General features: G+C 55.3%; 2 protein-coding genes and 1 long non-coding RNA gene across 3 annotated transcripts in view; 1 reads left to right on the top strand and 2 right to left on the bottom strand.

The window, feature by feature from the left end:
* The window catches only part of LOC145529707 (uncharacterized), a 1704434-nt gene that overhangs the window by 230801 nt on the left and 1454006 nt on the right, over nucleotides 1–19627 (top strand). Inside the window, exons 29-30 of the long non-coding RNA XR_014071296.1 lie at nucleotides 6171–6282; nucleotides 13813–13924. This is a non-coding gene — a long non-coding RNA (uncharacterized LOC145529707). The remainder of the gene's footprint in view (nucleotides 1–6170; nucleotides 6283–13812; nucleotides 13925–19627) is intronic.
* LOC145529591 (uncharacterized) lies at nucleotides 684–2482 on the bottom strand. The gene is made up of 3 exons (XM_081550178.1): nucleotides 2297–2482; nucleotides 1585–1897; nucleotides 684–1334 (listed from the first exon to the last, which is right to left on the bottom strand). Exons 1-3 carry the CDS (start codon nucleotides 2429–2431, stop codon nucleotides 706–708), a joined length of 1077 nt encoding a protein of 358 aa, XP_081406304.1. The 5' UTR covers nucleotides 2432–2482; the 3' UTR covers nucleotides 684–705.
* Nucleotides 8325–10123, bottom strand: LOC145529592 (uncharacterized). The gene is made up of 3 exons (XM_081550179.1): nucleotides 9938–10123; nucleotides 9226–9538; nucleotides 8325–8975 (listed from the first exon to the last, which is right to left on the bottom strand). Exons 1-3 carry the CDS (start codon nucleotides 10070–10072, stop codon nucleotides 8347–8349), a joined length of 1077 nt encoding a protein of 358 aa, XP_081406305.1. The 5' UTR covers nucleotides 10073–10123; the 3' UTR covers nucleotides 8325–8346.

Here is a 19627-nt window from a genome sequence, read left to right on the forward strand (position 1 = left end):
CGGAGCGGTCAGGCCGTCTCTAAAGTACACTGGCCATGGGCATTGCCTCTCCTTGGAACTTCCCATGTGTTTCTCTTTTGTATGGAACAGTGATTTTTCTAGAGGGGTTCTGGGCCACAAGGTTGTTGGGTCATTTGCTAGCCTTCTGTCGTGAAGAACGCTTTCCTGGGCGTTGGGGTGGTTTGTTGTTCCAGCTCCCTTTCTTGGCTTCTTTTGGGAGCTGGTGCAACAAGAGGAGCTCAGCCTCTGCCTTCTGGCTGAGATGTCACCCTTCAAACAGCAATGCCTGCCTGGAGATAATGATGGCATTTGCCAAAAGGGCTTCGTTTGGCACATGATATCTTGAAAGGACGTACACCGTCCTTTCAGCTATCAAAGGCTAGTTCAAATGACATAAAAATGAGAACTCTCCAATGGAGTCTTACAGTAGGTGGAGAGTCCGAAAAAAACTCCTTCAGTCATCTCACTGAGAGTCATTGATGGGGGACACCAAGAATATAGGAAGGAATGCAGAAAGAAAAGATGAAATTGTGGTCAGGATCGGGGGGAGGGATGAACAGGGCCTGCTTGCCTTGAACCCAGGCTTTGTTGGCGGGTGGGGCATAAAGATCGAACGGGTCTGAAACTACAGAGTGCTGATGGTAACACAGTATCACCAGAGTTACACAACAGTGTCCCAAATTGCAACAATGATGAAAAAGTTTACTAATCCCAACTTAACCAACAAAAATAGACGAAACCATACAAAAAGTAAAACATCACCAGAAAGGTGGAAACAAACCAAATGCAAAGCAGCTCAGGGGAAAGGAACTCCATGTCCCCTGGGGGCAGACCGAGTTGCCGGCGTCCACGGTGAGCAGACAGGGATGGAGGCTGCAGAGCCGACCGCTCCCCTGGACATGGTGTTTCCGGCAAGGGCTCTGGGTCTCTGTCCAGAGCGGGGGCTCGTTCTTCCTGCAGGGGCGGGTGAGTCATCGTCGGCGTCTGGGTGTTGCGCGGGAGCCAGGGCAGGCTCTCCCTGCCGAGGCGGTGACTCCTCCTCTGCCTCGGGTTCTCCTGCCAAAGCCCGAGCAGGTACAGGTGCACGTGGAGGTGGAGGTTCTGGCTGAGGGGGTGGGACATCAGTGCCTGGGGCTGGGGGTCCTGCAGGCACGGAAATCCGATCTGCCCGGTGTGCTGGCCAGTACCCAGCTGGCCTGGTGTCTCTGCGAGGGCAAGGCTCGGTTCTCCATCTGCCCTCGGTGGATCCCTGGGTCCTGCACCTGGAGCCACCACCTCTGTAGGCACAGGTCTGGGAAGTGGAGCCTGTTTCCAGTTGGAGGCCAGTGCGAGAGCTGGGGGAGAAGCAAAGTTTGCCCACAGACCAGCCTTGGCATGTGCGTATCCCGGGACAGAAAGCTTCCAAGAGATTCCGAAAGAATACCCAGGGTTGGATGTCTTTTGGGACTGAAGTGTGCAAGATGGGGGTGGGGGTGTGAGGCCAGCGCTTGCTGCAGGCCCAGCAGCATCTTTCGGGGACTCGTCCCTGTGTAGCTCAGCACCCCCTCCCCACACACTCCCGTGCACCAGCCCCAGCGTCCTTACCTCTGTGCTCTGGCGTGCTGGGCTCCAGGTCCTCCTGCTGCCTCAGAGGCCGGGGTTCTCGGGACTCTGGGTCGGAGCCGGGTGTGCTGAGCTCCGTGGCAGCCTCAGACTGGGCCGCCGGGTGTATCCTGGGCGGTGTCTCGGCAGCAGGCCTTCCCCGCCTCCGCTTCGCCCCCGGTGGGGCTGATGCCTCCGTGGGCACGCTCACCTGGAGCCTGCACTGGGCCTCACGGGCGGGGGGTTGGTGCTCCGACCCCTCCCTCCGGGAGGTGGACGGGGTGTCCCCGTCCTCGGCCTCATCACGTGGGAAGCTCTGCAACGACAGTGACCGTCAGCCAGCCGTGCTGGGAGTTTTCCGAGCTGGGCCTGGCCAGTGGAGCCGCTGCTTCTGCCTGCTCGAACTTCTCTTCCCAGAAGGGTCAGAGACGTGTGTCTGCTCAGATCCCCACCCGGGAGGAAAGAGACCCACCTGAGGGTGTGAGGTCAGCCTGGGCGGCCGGCCCTGCCCGCACTGTTCCCATCCCAGCCAGCCTGATCTCCCCTGGGGTGTGGACACAACTTGTCCGCAGGCTTCTGACCCCACATCCGCCTGGGCTTCCTTGAGGGAGACACACCCCGAGAAACCCGCATCCACACACACAGGCAAAGGACCCGGTGTTTCCGGGTGGCATGGGAGAGGTGGCCTGGCCCGGCCTGGGGCTCCCCGTGTTACCTTTCTGTTTCTCCGGGCAGAGGGCCAGAGGCCTCTCGGGGGTGCCCTGAGCCAACGTCGACAGGGTGCCCACGCACACTGCCTGTGAGCTCTCCTGAGGCCCCGGCCTCTGGGCAGGGGCAAACAGCAGAACATCCTGGCAGCAAGAGATCTGGCTGGGGGCTCCTCTCCGCTCTGGAGGCCTGGATACCCGGGTTGCGGGTTCTGTTGGGTTCTGTTGCCGGCAGGTGACATCATTTCCTGGGGTTCGTGCTGAGGTCCCTTCCCCAAAACTTCCCAAGGGAATCTCTGGGTTTCTGACTGCTCGACCACCCCCCTTAGGCCATGTGCAGGCACATTGACAGCCACACAGCCCAGCCCACAGCCCTGGGGAGGCCTGGGTGCAGCCAGGGCCTGAGCTCCGAGGACCCCGCTGCTCTCAGACCAGGCTCCTTCTTCTCATAAGTGGTGTGGCCCTGGACAAGCATATGCCCCTCAGGGTTTCCCCAGTCTCTCCATCTGCAGAGTGGGGGTCATTCTCCCATCTGTTTCCTAGGTCTGTCGGCCTACGAGCAGCTCCATGCCTCTCCACCTGGGGCCGATATCACGTGGAGCTTGTGCGCTGAGACTTCAGAAAGAAAGACTCCATCCAGGGCTGACACAGCACAGAATGGGGCAGAACGAGGCCTGGATGTGCCGTGGTACCCAGGAAAAGGCACTGCCCCTCCTGACTGTTTTGAGACCCCACATCCAAGTTGGAGGCCCGAAAGGAAGACTCGAAGGTCTCCCTCTCTTATAGAAAAGAGTAGCCAGCTTTCTGGTCCTCTGTTTCCATTGAGATTCTGTTCAAGTGTCCCAGCTCGGCTTCTGCGGGTGGCTGAGCTTCTAATGGCTCCCTGCGTTCTTGTCTTTTCCTCTCCAAACCTTCCGTCCTTTTCCCCCTTCTGGGGTGGATGGGCGCTGTCATTGCTTCTACCTTCGAGACAGATTGATGAAAAGTCTGGACCATCGACTCCTTTCCTCTCTTTGGTTCCGTGTCTCTCTCTGGCTGTGTCCCTCTCTTTTCCTTTCTCGATTCAGTCTGTGTCTTCCTCTTTCTCTCTCGTGTGTGGATGGATGGATGCTAGGAATGCACATGTATATGATTAGATGAGGGTTATGTTTTAGGGATGGGTTAGAGGGAGAGAAAGGCTTTAGGTCGGAGTTGGTCATGGGGGAAGGGTCAAGGGTGGTGGTGGTGTTTCTTGGAATCTGAGTGCTGTGCATTCTTCGTCTCTTTCCATATGAACCCCTTCTCAGATACACCACTTGCAAGGAGTCTCTCATGTTCCGTTTCCTATCTTTTGCATCTGTGAATGCTTAGCTTCTCTGTTGTGAAGAGGTTCCATTGGATGGAAACCCATTGGTGTACTTCGTTTCCCTCTTTCCCTTACTTGAAGAGACCCATTTCTACCTCCGCCCAGCAAATGGCAAGGAGACTCTGATGTTAAGGAGCCTTTGACCTACGCTTCTTTCTAGCTATCTCATGACATCAGTCTTTAGGGTGAGGTTTTTCCCCGATATTGAGGTGGTGTGAGATCAAAACCAATAGCGTTCTTCAGATGTAGCTGTCTGGTTTTCCCATGGCCATTTATTGAAGAGGCTTTCTTGTTCCCATTTGGATATTCTCCCCTTCTGTGTCAGAGATGAGTTGACCATGGATGCCGGGGTTTGTTTCTGGACCCTCAACTTTATTCCATCGATCTGGATCTGTGTGTGTTGTTGTATTCCCAATAGCATACTGTCCTGCTGCTGCCGCTGCGGCTAAGTCACTTCAGTCGTGTCTGACTCTGCGCGACCCCATGGCCTGCAGCCTACCAGGCTCCTCCTTACAGGGCATTTTCCAGGCAAGAGTACTGGCGTGGGTCGCCATCGCCTTCTCCGATACGCTCCTGAGGATCCTAGTTTGGTCGTCTAATTTCCTTTCACACAACCTTGGATGTCCGTATCGGGGCTTTTTCGTCGGATTGTATTGACAATTTAGGCTCTTTTCTGTTTCCGTAACCCCTTTTGCAATTCTTTGTTCGGTGCGACAATGCATTGGCATTTTGGGAGGAATAGCATCCAAGCTGTGGATTGCCTTGTGGGGCTGTGACATCATTTTCCCAATAGGAATTCTTTCAAGCCCTGAGCACAGCTTCTCTTTCCAGTGATTGGTGTGGGCTTGATCTTCCTTCTTCCATCTCTCGCCGTTTTGTGAGAACAGGTCCTTCCTTCCCTTCTGGGTTAGATGGACTCGTGGGTATCACTTCAGTGAATGGCATTGTCAGTGGGGGTGATAATTCCCTTCTCATTGGAAGACTTTGCTGTGAGTATTAGAAATGCAAGTGATTTCTCTTCCCCTTCCTCCCTGTCCATCTCTCAGAGCCACCGGGAAACAGAGGCCTCATCCAGGGTCACACAGGCCTGAGGGAGTGCAACTAGACTGTTGTTTCTTCAGGCCCTCCGTGCTGGACATCATCCGGGATACTCTGTGTGTGTCTTCCTCAGTCTGGTGTCCCTTCAGACCTTTCCCTAGTTTTCACAGGCTTGTTGTGTTGGTGTTCTTTGTCTGTTTGGAGACACATCCTTGAGAAGCTTTGTGTTTCCACTCATTCGTCTCGCGATGTATGACCTGTCTTTTGCTTTTGTAATGAGGTCTTTCCCACAGTAGATATCTTTGATTTTGCAAAGTCCACTGTATTCTCTGGGTTGTTTTGTGGACTGCCTTTTAGTTTTGTGTGTGAAGACTCAAAGCACGTGTCCGGTTTCTGCTCATTGTTCTTCTAGATTTGTGACAAGTTTTCATGGAAACTTTGTCTAGGGATAACTGGAAGTGAACTCGGTGTAAGGTGTCAAGTCTCCATCTCCATTCATGTCATGCCCTGCAGTTTCCAATTCCCTGTTCCTGAGTGGTTTTGGAGACCTTGTGGGAAGTTTGGTTGCATGGGAGTTTGCATTTCCACCTTGAGTAGATTCCCACTGTTCTGCCCTCAGGGACACTGTCAAGGGGGAGTGAGGAGCAGCCTGCACTTCCAGCAGTGACCACACGGTGGGGCGAGTGCTGCTCTCCCCTCTGGGAGCCCCAGGCCACAGGCATCCCAGTGAGGAGCCAGCTCTGTGCTCGGCTGAAAGGAGTTAGACTCTCAGGAGCCTCTGAGCCCTTGCCTTTGGATCACCCAGGGTGGGCATTTACTGTGACAGAAAAAAATTGCCCTGAATTCCATGGACGGAAGAGCCTGGCTGTGTAGAGTTCGTGAGTTGCCGTGAATCAGACACAACTGAGGACACAAAAACTCAATAGACTAAAACACTTTTGGGGGGTGGGGGGAGTGAAAGGGGGTGATGTGGGGTTTTTTGTCGTATATAATAGCCAAGGGAAATCTAGTTTAAACCTAAATTCACATAGATGGGAAAGGTATAGCTCTCCGTCACCCTATTAAAAAAAAAAAAAACTACTTAACTTTTCTGAAAGTTTATTTAGTAGCTTCCTTGAGCAGTTCATTGTGAAGCATTTTTTTGTTTTTTTCTGTGACATCGGCCTCATTAAAAAGTACGGTTTGCCTTTACTGGATAATTTTGTTCATTGGTTTGTTAGGGAATCTTGGTAATATTTGAGTTTCCTGGGGAGCATGGTCACATGACCTGGCCCTGGCCAATCGGTGCGTTCCACCTCCCTGGCCACTGTGATTGGCTCCGGACTGGGGCAGTGCCCAATCGGGGCCCAGGGCCGGGCCTCACGTTGGAAGCCAGGGGAAGACGAGCTCTCGTCCTGCTGGGGTAGGGGAAGGGGTGGGGCCGGGGGAGGTCAGGCTCCAGCAGTGGGAGGGGCTTGAGGTCCGCCTGCGGCAGTTGGTGACCTTCCTGCTCCCCTCAGGGCAGAGCCGCCGGCCTGAGAATGAGGGCGCTGCTGAGCCCAGGGGCTGGGATGGCCCGTTGCTGCTGTGGTCCCAGAGCTCCACCCGAGAACTGACGGAGGCCGTCTGCCCGTGAGTCCTCTCCCGCTTGTCTGTCAGCTTGTTTGAACCATGCTGGGTTTTCTGCCCAGCCGGCTAAGGGGAATCCCTGGAAATGCAAGGGTGTGGGTTTTGGCAGACTTCAGGGAAGACATGCCAGATGAGCCTGGGAGACTCCAGCTTAATCTGGATTCAGGAGATATCTCTTCGGGCCAGCTAGTAATTGTAGGATAAGCCTAATGAGTCTTCACAGGATGAAGAGAGTAACGTGCCAAGGTAGCAATCGATGTCCTCATTCGAGAGGATGATGAAGCTGGTGCTCAGAGAAGGGGGGAACTTGGCCACAGCAAGGAGGTGTGCACCCAGACGGAACCCCCAGATCCGGCCATTTGAGCTCAGGGAGGCCACTGGTGTGGCTTGTCCCTGTGGCAGGGGCCGAGGCACGCAGCCCACCCTGATTCCTGCGGGGGCCTGACTTGGGAAGTGCCATCTGGTAGCTTTGAGACTCACCAAACCAAATTGCACTGGAGAGAGGAAGGACACCTTCCTTCATCCACCCCCCACCCCCGCCGGATTCCCACATACCCTGACCCCTTTCTCTGGATTTCGGAGCCATTTCCAGAGTCCCGCTCATATGACCTCATTCGAAGTGCACTGTGGACGAGCTGCCATCTGCAGCTGCTACCACAGCAGCCAAGGGCTTTATCTCCCGAGTACCTCCCTTCCTTTGGAACTTGGGGGCCCTCTACTCCCCACTTGCACACCACAGACCTTTGCTGAGGATTGTGGGGACCCTCACTCAGTTTGCAGCACGTTGTAGCCATCCCTGTCCTCTCAATACCTCCCTTGCAACTCAGCTTGTGAGCTCCTTTGGAGCAGCGTGGCCCACCTGGCTGCAACGGCAGAGACACAGCTGACAGTGAAACAACAGCTTCGATCTGACAGCCGGAAAGCTCTGTCAAAAGGGACCTCCCTCTTCACACCGTAGAGGCTGTAGGAGCCGCCAGGGTTTGGGAACCAGTGCTGGGGCCAAAATGACTCCACAGCTGTTTTCCTTCCTGGGGAGGGTTCTGGCTCGAGTGGGAATGGCTCAAGTCTCCTAAGGTTCTGAAAGCCCACTGTGTGCAGATTCACGGTACACAGAGAGGAGAAGGTGGAGTCCTGCCCTGGAGGTGGTCACAGCTCACGGATGAGCCAGGCAGGCAGGCAGGCAGGCAGGGCATGAGAACACCTGGGCTGCCTTCATGAGTGAGTGGTGTGGGGGCAGAGGAAGAGAAGCCGGTCTGCTCCCTCATGTGGTGCCCAGGGCAGGTTGTCCCCAGAGGAAACCCTTACGACGGTGAGGACTCTCACTGCTGTTTCCCAAGGGGTTCCGTCGGTGCGTGTCTTCCCCGGAGCGGTCAGGCCGTCTCTAAAGTACACTGGCCATGGGCATTGCCTCTCCTTGGAACTTCCCATGTGTTTCTCTTTTGTATGGAACAGTGATTTTTCTAGAGGGGTTCTGGGCCACAAGGTTGTTGGGTCATTTGCTAGCCTTCTGTCGTGAAGAACGCTTTCCTGGGCGTTGGGGTGGTTTGTTGTTCCAGCTCCCTTTCTTGGCTTCTTTTGGGAGCTGGTGCAACAAGAGGAGCTCAGCCTCTGCCTTCTGGCTGAGATGTCACCCTTCAAACAGCAATGCCTGCCTGGAGATAATGATGGCATTTGCCAAAAGGGCTTCGTTTGGCACATGATATCTTGAAAGGACGTACACCGTCCTTTCAGCTATCAAAGGCTAGTTCAAATGACATAAAAATGAGAACTCTCCAATGGAGTCTTACAGTAGGTGGAGAGTCCGAAAAAAACTCCTTCAGTCATCTCACTGAGAGTCATTGATGGGGGACACCAAGAATATAGGAAGGAATGCAGAAAGAAAAGATGAAATTGTGGTCAGGATCGGGGGGAGGGATGAACAGGGCCTGCTTGCCTTGAACCCAGGCTTTGTTGGCGGGTGGGGCATAAAGATCGAACGGGTCTGAAACTACAGAGTGGTGATGGTAACACAGTATCACCAGAGTTACACAACAGTGTCCCAAATTGCAACAATGATGAAAAAGTTTACTAATCCCAACTTAACCAACAAAAATAGACGAAACCATACAAAAAGTAAAACATCACCAGAAAGGTGGAAACAAACCAAATGCAAAGCAGCTCAGGGGAAAGGAACTCCATGTCCCCTGGGGGCAGACCGAGTTGCCGGCGTCCACGGTGAGCAGACAGGGATGGAGGCTGCAGAGCCGACCGCTCCCCTGGACATGGTGTTTCCGGCAAGGGCTCTGGGTCTCTGTCCAGAGCGGGGGCTCGTTCTTCCTGCAGGGGCGGGTGAGTCATCGTCGGCGTCTGGGTGTTGCGCGGGAGCCAGGGCAGGCTCTCCCTGCCGAGGCGGTGACTCCTCCTCTGCCTCGGGTTCTCCTGCCAAAGCCCGAGCAGGTACAGGTGCACGTGGAGGTGGAGGTTCTGGCTGAGGGGGTGGGACATCAGTGCCTGGGGCTGGGGGTCCTGCAGGCACGGAAATCCGATCTGCCCGGTGTGCTGGCCAGTACCCAGCTGGCCTGGTGTCTCTGCGAGGGCAAGGCTCGGTTCTCCATCTGCCCTCGGTGGATCCCTGGGTCCTGCACCTGGAGCCACCACCTCTGTAGGCACAGGTCTGGGAAGTGGAGCCTGTTTCCAGTTGGAGGCCAGTGCGAGAGCTGGGGGAGAAGCAAAGTTTGCCCACAGACCAGCCTTGGCATGTGCGTATCCCGGGACAGAAAGCTTCCAAGAGATTCCGAAAGAATACCCAGGGTTGGATGTCTTTTGGGACTGAAGTGTGCAAGATGGGGGTGGGGGTGTGAGGCCAGCGCTTGCTGCAGGCCCAGCAGCATCTTTCGGGGACTCGTCCCTGTGTAGCTCAGCACCCCCTCCCCACACACTCCCGTGCACCAGCCCCAGCGTCCTTACCTCTGTGCTCTGGCGTGCTGGGCTCCAGGTCCTCCTGCTGCCTCAGAGGCCGGGGTTCTCGGGACTCTGGGTCGGAGCCGGGTGTGCTGAGCTCCGTGGCAGCCTCAGACTGGGCCGCCGGGTGTATCCTGGGCGGTGTCTCGGCAGCAGGCCTTCCCCGCCTCCGCTTCGCCCCCGGTGGGGCTGATGCCTCCGTGGGCACGCTCACCTGGAGCCTGCACTGGGCCTCACGGGCGGGGGGTTGGTGCTCCGACCCCTCCCTCCGGGAGGTGGACGGGGTGTCCCCGTCCTCGGCCTCATCACGTGGGAAGCTCTGCAACGACAGTGACCGTCAGCCAGCCGTGCTGGGAGTTTTCCGAGCTGGGCCTGGCCAGTGGAGCCGCTGCTTCTGCCTGCTCGAACTTCTCTTCCCAGAAGGGTCAGAGACGTGTGTCTGCTCAGATCCCCACCCGGGAGGAAAGAGACCCACCTGAGGGTGTGAGGTCAGCCTGGGCGGCCGGCCCTGCCCGCACTGTTCCCATCCCAGCCAGCCTGATCTCCCCTGGGGTGTGGACACAACTTGTCCGCAGGCTTCTGACCCCACATCCGCCTGGGCTTCCTTGAGGGAGACACACCCCGAGAAACCCGCATCCACACACACAGGCAAAGGACCCGGTGTTTCCGGGTGGCATGGGAGAGGTGGCCTGGCCCGGCCTGGGGCTCCCCGTGTTACCTTTCTGTTTCTCCGGGCAGAGGGCCAGAGGCCTCTCGGGGGTGCCCTGAGCCAACGTCGACAGGGTGCCCACGCACACTGCCTGTGAGCTCTCCTGAGGCCCCGGCCTCTGGGCAGGGGCAAACAGCAGAACATCCTGGCAGCAAGAGATCTGGCTGGGGGCTCCTCTCCGCTCTGGAGGCCTGGATACCCGGGTTGCGGGTTCTGTTGGGTTCTGTTGCCGGCAGGTGACATCATTTCCTGGGGTTCGTGCTGAGGTCCCTTCCCCAAAACTTCCCAAGGGAATCTCTGGGTTTCTGACTGCTCGACCACCCCCCTTAGGCCATGTGCAGGCACATTGACAGCCACACAGCCCAGCCCACAGCCCTGGGGAGGCCTGGGTGCAGCCAGGGCCTGAGCTCCGAGGACCCCGCTGCTCTCAGACCAGGCTCCTTCTTCTCATAAGTGGTGTGGCCCTGGACAAGCATATGCCCCTCAGGGTTTCCCCAGTCTCTCCATCTGCAGAGTGGGGGTCATTCTCCCATCTGTTTCCTAGGTCTGTCGGCCTACGAGCAGCTCCATGCCTCTCCACCTGGGGCCGATATCACGTGGAGCTTGTGCGCTGAGACTTCAGAAAGAAAGACTCCATCCAGGGCTGACACAGCACAGAATGGGGCAGAACGAGGCCTGGATGCGCCGTGGTACCCAGGAAAAGGCACTGCCCCTCCTGACTGTTTTGAGACCCCACATCCAAGTTGGAGGCCCGAAAGGAAGACTCGAAGGTCTCCCTCTCTTATAGAAAAGAGTAGCCAGCTTTCTGGTCCTCTGTTTCCATTGAGATTCTGTTCAAGTGTCCCAGCTCGGCTTCTGCGGGTGGCTGAGCTTCTAATGGCTCCCTGCGTTCTTGTCTTTTCCTCTCCAAACCTTCCGTCCTTTTCCCCCTTCTGGGGTGGATGGGCGCTGTCATTGCTTCTACCTTCGAGACAGATTGATGAAAAGTCTGGACCATCGACTCCTTTCCTCTCTTTGGTTCCGTGTCTCTCTCTGGCTGTGTCCCTCTCTTTTCCTTTCTCGATTCAGTCTGTGTCTTCCTCTTTCTCTCTCGTGTGTGGATGGATGGATGCTAGGAATGCACATGTATATGATTAGATGAGGGTTATGTTTTAGGGATGGGTTAGAGGGAGAGAAAGGCTTTAGGTCGGAGTTGGTCATGGGGGAAGGGTCAAGGGTGGTGGTGGTGTTTCTTGGAATCTGAGTGCTGTGCATTCTTCGTCTCTTTCCATATGAACCCCTTCTCAGATACACCACTTGCAAGGAGTCTCTCATGTTCCGTTTCCTATCTTTTGCATCTGTGAATGCTTAGCTTCTCTGTTGTGAAGAGGTTCCATTGGATGGAAACCCATTGGTGTACTTCGTTTCCCTCTTTCCCTTACTTGAAGAGACCCATTTCTACCTCCGCCCAGCAAATGGCAAGGAGACTCTGATGTTAAGGAGCCTTTGACCTACGCTTCTTTCTAGCTATCTCATGACATCAGTCTTTAGGGTGAGGTTTTTCCCCGATATTGAGGTGGTGTGAGATCAAAACCAATAGCGTTCTTCAGATGTAGCTGTCTGGTTTTCCCATGGCCATTTATTGAAGAGGCTTTCTTGTTCCCATTTGGATATTCTCCCCTTCTGTGTCAGAGATGAGTTGACCATGGATGCCGGGGTTTGTTTCTGGACCCTCAACTTTATTCCATCGATCTGGATCTGTGTGTGTTGTTGTATTCCCAATAGCATACTGTCCTGCTGCTGCCGCTGCGGCTAAGTCACTTCAGTCGTGTCTGACTCTGCGCGACCCCATGGCCTGCAGCCTACCAGGCTCCTCCTTACAGGGCATTTTCCAGGCAAGAGTACTGGCGTGGGTCGCCATCGCCTTCTCCGATACGCTCCTGAGGATCCTAGTTTGGTCGTCTAATTTCCTTTCACACAACCTTGGATGTCCGTATCGGGGCTTTTTCGTCGGATTGTATTGACAATTTAGGCTCTTTTCTGTTTCCGTAACCCCTTTTGCAATTCTTTGTTCGGTGCGACAATGCATTGGCATTTTGGGAGGAATAGCATCCAAGCTGTGGATTGCCTTGTGGGGCTGTGACATCATTTTCCCAATAGGAATTCTTTCAAGCCCTGAGCACAGCTTCTCTTTCCAGTGATTGGTGTGGGCTTGATCTTCCTTCTTCCATCTCTCGCCGTTTTGTGAGAACAGGTCCTTCCTTCCCTTCTGGGTTAGATGGACTCGTGGGTATCACTTCAGTGAATGGCATTGTCAGTGGGGGTGATAATTCCCTTCTCATTGGAAGACTTTGCTGTGAGTATTAGAAATGCAAGTGATTTCTCTTCCCCTTCCTCCCTGTCCATCTCTCAGAGCCACCGGGAAACAGAGGCCTCATCCAGGGTCACACAGGCCTGAGGGAGTGCAACTAGACTGTTGTTTCTTCAGGCCCTCCGTGCTGGACATCATCCGGGATACTCTGTGTGTGTCTTCCTCAGTCTGGTGTCCCTTCAGACCTTTCCCTAGTTTTCACAGGCTTGTTGTGTTGGTGTTCTTTGTCTGTTTGGAGACACATCCTTGAGAAGCTTTGTGTTTCCACTCATTCGTCTCGCGATGTATGACCTGTCTTTTGCTTTTGTAATGAGGTCTTTCCCACAGTAGATATCTTTGATTTTGCAAAGTCCACTGTATTCTCTGGGTTGTTTTGTGGACTGCCTTTTAGTTTTGTGTGTGAAGACTCAAAGCACGTGTCCGGTTTCTGCTCATTGTTCTTCTAGATTTGTGACAAGTTTTCATGGAAACTTTGTCTAGGGATAACTGGAAGTGAACTCGGTGTAAGGTGTCAAGTCTCCATCTCCATTCATGTCATGCCCTGCAGTTTCCAATTCCCTGTTCCTGAGTGGTTTTGGAGACCTTGTGGGAAGTTTGGTTGCATGGGAGTTTGCATTTCCACCTTGAGTAGATTCCCACTGTTCTGCCCTCAGGGACACTGTCAAGGGGGAGTGAGGAGCAGCCTGCACTTCCAGCAGTGACCACACGGTGGGGCGAGTGCTGCTCTCCCCTCTGGGAGCCCCAGGCCACAGGCATCCCAGTGAGGAGCCAGCTCTGTGCTCGGCTGAAAGGAGTTAGACTCTCAGGAGCCTCTGAGCCCTTGCCTTTGGATCACCCAGGGTGGGCATTTACTGTGACAGAAAAAAATTGCCCTGAATTCCATGGACGGAAGAGCCTGGCTGTGTAGAGTTCGTGAGTTGCCGTGAATCAGACACAACTGAGGACACAAAAACTCAATAGACTAAAACACTTTTGGGGGGTGGGGGGAGTGAAAGGGGGTGATGTGGGGTTTTTTTGTCGTATATAATAGCCAAGGGAAATCTAGTTTAAACCTAAATTCACATAGATGGGAAAGGTATAGCTCTCCGTCACCCTATTAAAAAAAAAAAAAACTACTTAACTTTTCTGAAAGTTTATTTAGTAGCTTCCTTGAGCAGTTCATTGTGAAGCATTTTTTTGTTTTTTTCTGTGACATCGGCCTCATTAAAAAGTACGGTTTGCCTTTACTGGATAATTTTGTTCATTGGTTTGTTAGGGAATCTTGGTAATATTTGAGTTTCCTGGGGAGCATGGTCACATGACCTGGCCCTGGCCAATCGGTGCGTTCCACCTCCCTGGCCACTGTGATTGGCTCCGGACTGGGGCAGTGCCCAATCGGGGCCCAGGGCCGGGCCTCACGTTGGAAGCCAGGGGAAGACGAGCTCTCGTCCTGCTGGGGTAGGGGAAGGGGTGGGGCCGGGGGAGGTCAGGCTCCAGCAGTGGGAGGGGCTTGAGGTCCGCCTGCGGCAGTTGGTGACCTTCCTGCTCCCCTCAGGGCAGAGCCGCCGGCCTGAGAATGAGGGCGCTGCTGAGCCCAGGGGCTGGGATGGCCCGTTGCTGCTGTGGTCCCAGAGCTCCACCCGAGAACTGACGGAGGCCGTCTGCCCGTGAGTCCTCTCCCGCTTGTCTGTCAGCTTGTTTGAACCATGCTGGGTTTTCTGCCCAGCCGGCTAAGGGGAATCCCTGGAAATGCAAGGGTGTGGGTTTTGGCAGACTTCAGGGAAGACATGCCAGATGAGCCTGGGAGACTCCAGCTTAATCTGGATTCAGGAGATATCTCTTCGGGCCAGCTAGTAATTGTAGGATAAGCCTAATGAGTCTTCACAGGATGAAGAGAGTAACGTGCCAAGGTAGCAATCGATGTCCTCATTCGAGAGGATGATGAAGCTGGTGCTCAGAGAAGGGGGGAACTTGGCCACAGCAAGGAGGTGTGCACCCAGACGGAACCCCCAGATCCGGCCATTTGAGCTCAGGGAGGCCACTGGTGTGGCTTGTCCCTGTGGCAGGGGCCGAGGCACGCAGCCCACCCTGATTCCTGCGGGGGCCTGACTTGGGAAGTGCCATCTGGTAGCTTTGAGACTCACCAAACCAAATTGCACTGGAGAGAGGAAGGACACCTTCCTTCATCCACCCCCCACCCCCGCCGGATTCCCACATACCCTGACCCCTTTCTCTGGATTTCGGAGCCATTTCCAGAGTCCCGCTCATATGACCTCATTCGAAGTGCACTGTGGACGAGCTGCCATCTGCAGCTGCTACCACAGCAGCCAAGGGCTTTATCTCCCGAGTACCTCCCTTCCTTTGGAACTTGGGGGCCCTCTACTCCCCACTTGCACACCACAGACCTTTGCTGAGGATTGTGGGGACCCTCACTCAGTTTGCAGCACGTTGTAGCCATCCCTGTCCTCTCAATACCTCCCTTGCAACTCAGCTTGTGAGCTCCTTTGGAGCAGCGTGGCCCACCTGGCTGCAACGGCAGAGACACAGCTGACAGTGAAACAACAGCTTCGATCTGACAGCCGGAAAGCTCTGTCAAAAGGGACCTCCCTCTTCACACCGTAGAGGCTGTAGGAGCCGCCAGGGTTTGGGAACCAGTGCTGGGGCCAAAATGACTCCACAGCTGTTTTCCTTCCTGGGGAGGGTTCTGGCTCGAGTGGGAATGGCTCAAGTCTCCTAAGGTTCTGAAAGCCCACTGTGTGCAGATTCACGGTACACAGAGAGGAGAAGGTGGAGTCCTGCCCTGGAGGTGGTCACAGCTCACGGATGAGCCAGGCAGGCAGGCAGGCAGGCAGGGCATGAGAACACCTGGGCTGCCTTCATGAGTGAGTGGTGTGGGGGCAGAGGAAGAGAAGCCGGTCTGCTCCCTCATGTGGTGCCCAGGGCAGGTTGTCCCCAGAGGAAACCCTTACGACGGTGAGGACTCTCACTGCTGTTTCCCAAGGGGTTCCGTCGGTGCGTGTCTTCCCCGGAGCGGTCAGGCCGTCTCTAAAGTACACTGGCCATGGGCATTGCCTCTCCTTGGAACTTCCCATGTGTTTCTCTTTTGTATGGAACAGTGATTTTTCTAGAGGGGTTCTGGGCCACAAGGTTGTTGGGTCATTTGCTAGCCTTCTGTCGTGAAGAACGCTTTCCTGGGCGTTGGGGTGGTTTGTTGTTCCAGCTCCCTTTCTTGGCTTCTTTTGGGAGCTGGTGCAACAAGAGGAGCTCAGCCTCTGCCTTCTGGCTGAGATGTCACCCTTCAAACAGCAATGCCTGCCTGGAGATAATGATGGCATTTGCCAAAAGGGCTTCGTTTGGCACATGATATCTTGAAAGGACGTACACCGTCCTTTCAGCTATCAAAGGCTAGTTCAAATGACATAAAAATGAGAACTCTCCAATGGAGTCTTACAGTAGGTGGAGAGTCCGAAAAAAACTCCTTCAGTCATCTCACTGAGAGTCATTGATGGGGGACACCAAGAATATAGGAAGGAATGCAGAAAGAAAAGATGAAATTGTGGTCAGGATCGGGGGGAGGGATGAACAGGGCCTGCTTGCCTTGAACCCAGGCTTTGTTGGCGGGTGGGGCATAAAGATCGAACGGGTCTGAAACTACAGAGTGGTGATGGTAACACAGTATCACCAGAGTTACACAACAGTGTCCCAAATTGCAACAATGATGAAAAAGTTTACTAATCCCAACTTAACCAACAAAAATAGACGAAACCATACAAAAAGTAAAACATCACCAGAAAGGTGGAAACAAACCAAATGCAAAGCAGCTCAGGGGAAAGGAACTCCATGTCCCCTGGGGGCAGACCGAGTTGCCGGCGTCCACGGTGAGCAGACAGGGATGGAGGCTGCAGAGCCGACCGCTCCCCTGGACATGGTGTTTCCGGCAAGGGCTCTGGGTCTCTGTCCAGAGCGGGGGCTCGTTCTTCCTGCAGGGGCGGGTGAGTCATCGTCGGCGTCTGGGTGTTGCGCGGGAGCCAGGGCAGGCTCTCCCTGCCGAGGCGGTGACTCCTCCTCTGCCTCGGGTTCTCCTGCCAAAGCCCGAGCAGGTACAGGTGCACGTGGAGGTGGAGGTTCTGGCTGAGGGGGTGGGACATCAGTGCCTGGGGCTGGGGGTCCTGCAGGCACGGAAATCCGATCTGCCCGGTGTGCTGGCCAGTACCCAGCTGGCCTGGTGTCTCTGCGAGGGCAAGGCTCGGTTCTCCATCTGCCCTCGGTGGATCCCTGGGTCCTGCACCTGGAGCCACCACCTCTGTAGGCACAGGTCTGGGAAGTGGAGCCGTTTCCAGTTGGAGGCCAGTGCTAGAGCTGGGGGAGAAGCAAAGTTTGCCCACAGACCAGCCTTGGCATGTGCGTATCCCGGGACAGAAAGCTTCCAAGAGATTCCGAAAGAATACCCAGGGTTGGATGTCTTTTGGGACTGAAGTGTGCAAGATGGGGGTGGGGGTGTGAGGCCAGCGCTTGCTGCAGGCCCAGCAGCATCTTTCGGGGACTCATCCCTGTGTAGCTCAGCACCCCCTCCCCACACACTCCCGTGCACCAGCCCCAGCGTCCTTACCTCTGTGCTCTGGCGTGCTGGGCTCCAGGTCCTCCTGCTGCCTCAGAGGCCGGGGTTCTCGGGACTCTGGGTCGGAGCCGGGTGTGCTGAGCTCCGTGGCAGCCTCAGACTGGGCCGCCGGGTGTATCCTGGGCGGTGTCTCGGCAGCAGGCCTTCCCCGCCTCCGCTTCGCCCCCGGTGGGGGTGATGCCTCCGTGGGCACGCTCACCTGGAGCCTGCACTGGGCCTCACGGGCGGGGGGTTAGTGCTCCGACCCCTCCCTCCGGGAGGTGGACGGGGTGTCCCCGTCCTCGGCCTCATCACGTGGGAAGCTCTGCAACGACAGTGACCGTCAGCCAGCCGTGCTGGGAGTTTTCCGAGCTGGGCCTGGCCAGTGGAGCCGCTGCTTCTGCCTGCTCGAACTTCTCTTCCCAGAAGGGTCAGAGACGTGTGTCTGCTCAGATCCCCACCCGGGAGGAAAGAGACCCACCTGAGGGTGTGAGGTCAGCCTGGGCGGCCGGCCCTGCCCGCACTGTTCCCATCCCAGCCAGCCTGATCTCCCCTGGGGTGTGGACACAACTTGTCCGCAGGCTTCTGACCCCACATCCGCCTGGACTTCCTTGAGGGAGACACACCCCGAGAAACCCGCATCCACACACACAGGCAAAGGACCCGGTGTTTCCGGGTGGCATGGGAGAGGTGGCCTGGCCCGGCCTGGGGCTCCCCGTGTTACCTTTCTGTTTCTCCGGGCAGAGGGCCAGAGGCCTCTCGGGGGTGCCCTGAGCCAACGTCGACAGGGTGCCCACGCACACTGCCTGTGAGCTCTCCTGAGGCCCCGGCCTCTGGGCAGGGGCAAACAGCAGAACATCCTGGCAGCAAGAGATCTGGCTGGGGGCTCCTCTCCGCTCTGGAGGCCTGGATACCCGGGTTGCGGGTTCTGTTGGGTTCTGTTGCCGGCAGGTGACATCATTTCCTGGGGTTCGTGCTGAGGTCCCTTCCCCAAAACTTCCCAAGGGAATCTCTGGGTTTCTGACTGCTCGACCACCCCCCTTAGGCCATGTGCAGGCACATTGACAGCCACACAGCCCAGCCCACAGCCCTGGGGAGGCCTGGGTGCAGCCAGGGCCTGAGCTCCGAGGACCCCGCTGCTCTCAGACCAGGCTCCTTCTTCTCATAAGTGGTGTGGCCCTGGACAAGCATATGCCCCTCAGGGTTTCCCCAGTCTCTCCATCTGCAGAGTGGGGGTCATTCTCCCATCTGTTTCCTAGGTCTGTCGGCCTACGAGCAGCTCCATGCCTCTCCACCTGGGGCCGATATCACGTGGAGCTTGTGCGCTGAGACTTCAGAAAGAAAGACTCCATCCAGGGCTGACACAGCACAGAATGGGGCAGAACGAGGCCTGGATGCGCCGTGGTACCCAGGAAAAGGCACTGCCCCTCCTGACTGTTTTGAGACCCCACATCCAAGTTGGAGGCCCGAAAGGAAGACTCGAAGGTCTCCCTCTCTTATAGAAAAGAGTAGCCAACTTTCTGGTCCTCTGTTTCCATTGAGATTCTGTTCAAGTGTCCCAGCTCGGCTTCTGCGGGTGGCTGAGCTTCTAATGGCTCCCTGCGTTCTTGTCTTTTCCTCTCCAAACCTTCCGTCCTTTTCCCCCTTCTGGGGTGGATGGGCGCTGTCATTGCTTCTACCTTCGAGACAGATTGATGAAAAGTCTGGACCATCGACTCCTTTCCTCTCTTTGGTTCCGTGTCTCTCTCTGGCTGTGTCCCTCTCTTTTCCTTTCTCGATTCAGTCTGTGTCTTCCTCTTTCTCTCTCGTGTGTGGATGGATGGATGCTAGGAATGCACATGTATATGATTAGATGAGGGTTATGTTTTAGGGATGGGTTAGAGGGAGAGAAAGGCTTTAGGTCGGAGTTGGTCATGGGGGAAGGGTCAAGGGTGGTGGTGGTGTTTCTTGGAATCTGAGTGCTGTGCATTCTTCGTCTCTTTCCATATGAACCCCTTCTCAGATACACCACTTGCAAGGAGTCTCTCATGTTCCGTTTCCTATCTTTTGCATCTGTGAATGCTTAGCTTCTCTGTTGTGAAGAGGTTCCATTGGATGGAAACCCATTGGTGTACTTCGTTTCCCTCTTTCCCTTACTTGAAGAGACCCATTTCTACCTCCGCCCAGCAAATGGCAAGGAGACTCTGATGTTAAGGAGCCTTTGACCTACGCTTCTTTCTAGCTATCTCATGACATCAGTCTTTAGGGTGAGGTTTTTCCCCGATATTGAGGTGGTGTGAGATCAAAACCAATAGCGTTCTTCAGATGTAGCTGTCTGGTTTTCCCATGGCCATTTATTGAAGAGGCTTTCTTGTTCCCATTTGGATATTCTCCCCTTCTGTGTCAGAGATGAGTTGACCATGGATGCCGGGGTTTGTTTCTGGACCCTCAACTTTATTCCATCGATCTGGATCTGTGTGTGTTGTTGTATTCCCAATAGCATACTGTCCTGCTGCTGCCGCTGCGGCTAAGTCACTTCAGTCGTGTCTGACTCTGCGCGACCCCATGGCCTGCAGCCTACCAGGCTCCTCCGTCCAGGGCATTTTCCAGGCAAGAGTACTGGCGTGGGTCGCCATCGCCTTCTCCGATACGCTCCTGAGGATCCTAGTTTGGTCGTCTAATTTCCTTTCACACAACCTTGGATGTCCGTATCGGGGCTTTTTCGTCGGATTGTATTGACAATTTAGGCTCTTTTCTGTTTCCGTAACCCCTTTTGCAGTTCTTTGTTCGGTGC

Source organism: Giraffa tippelskirchi, chromosome 12, assembly GCF_054371585.1.
Source record: "Giraffa tippelskirchi isolate mGirTip1 chromosome 12, T2T-mGirTip1v1.2.pri, whole genome shotgun sequence".
Classification (NCBI taxonomy): Eukaryota; Metazoa; Chordata; class Mammalia; order Artiodactyla; family Giraffidae; genus Giraffa; species Giraffa tippelskirchi.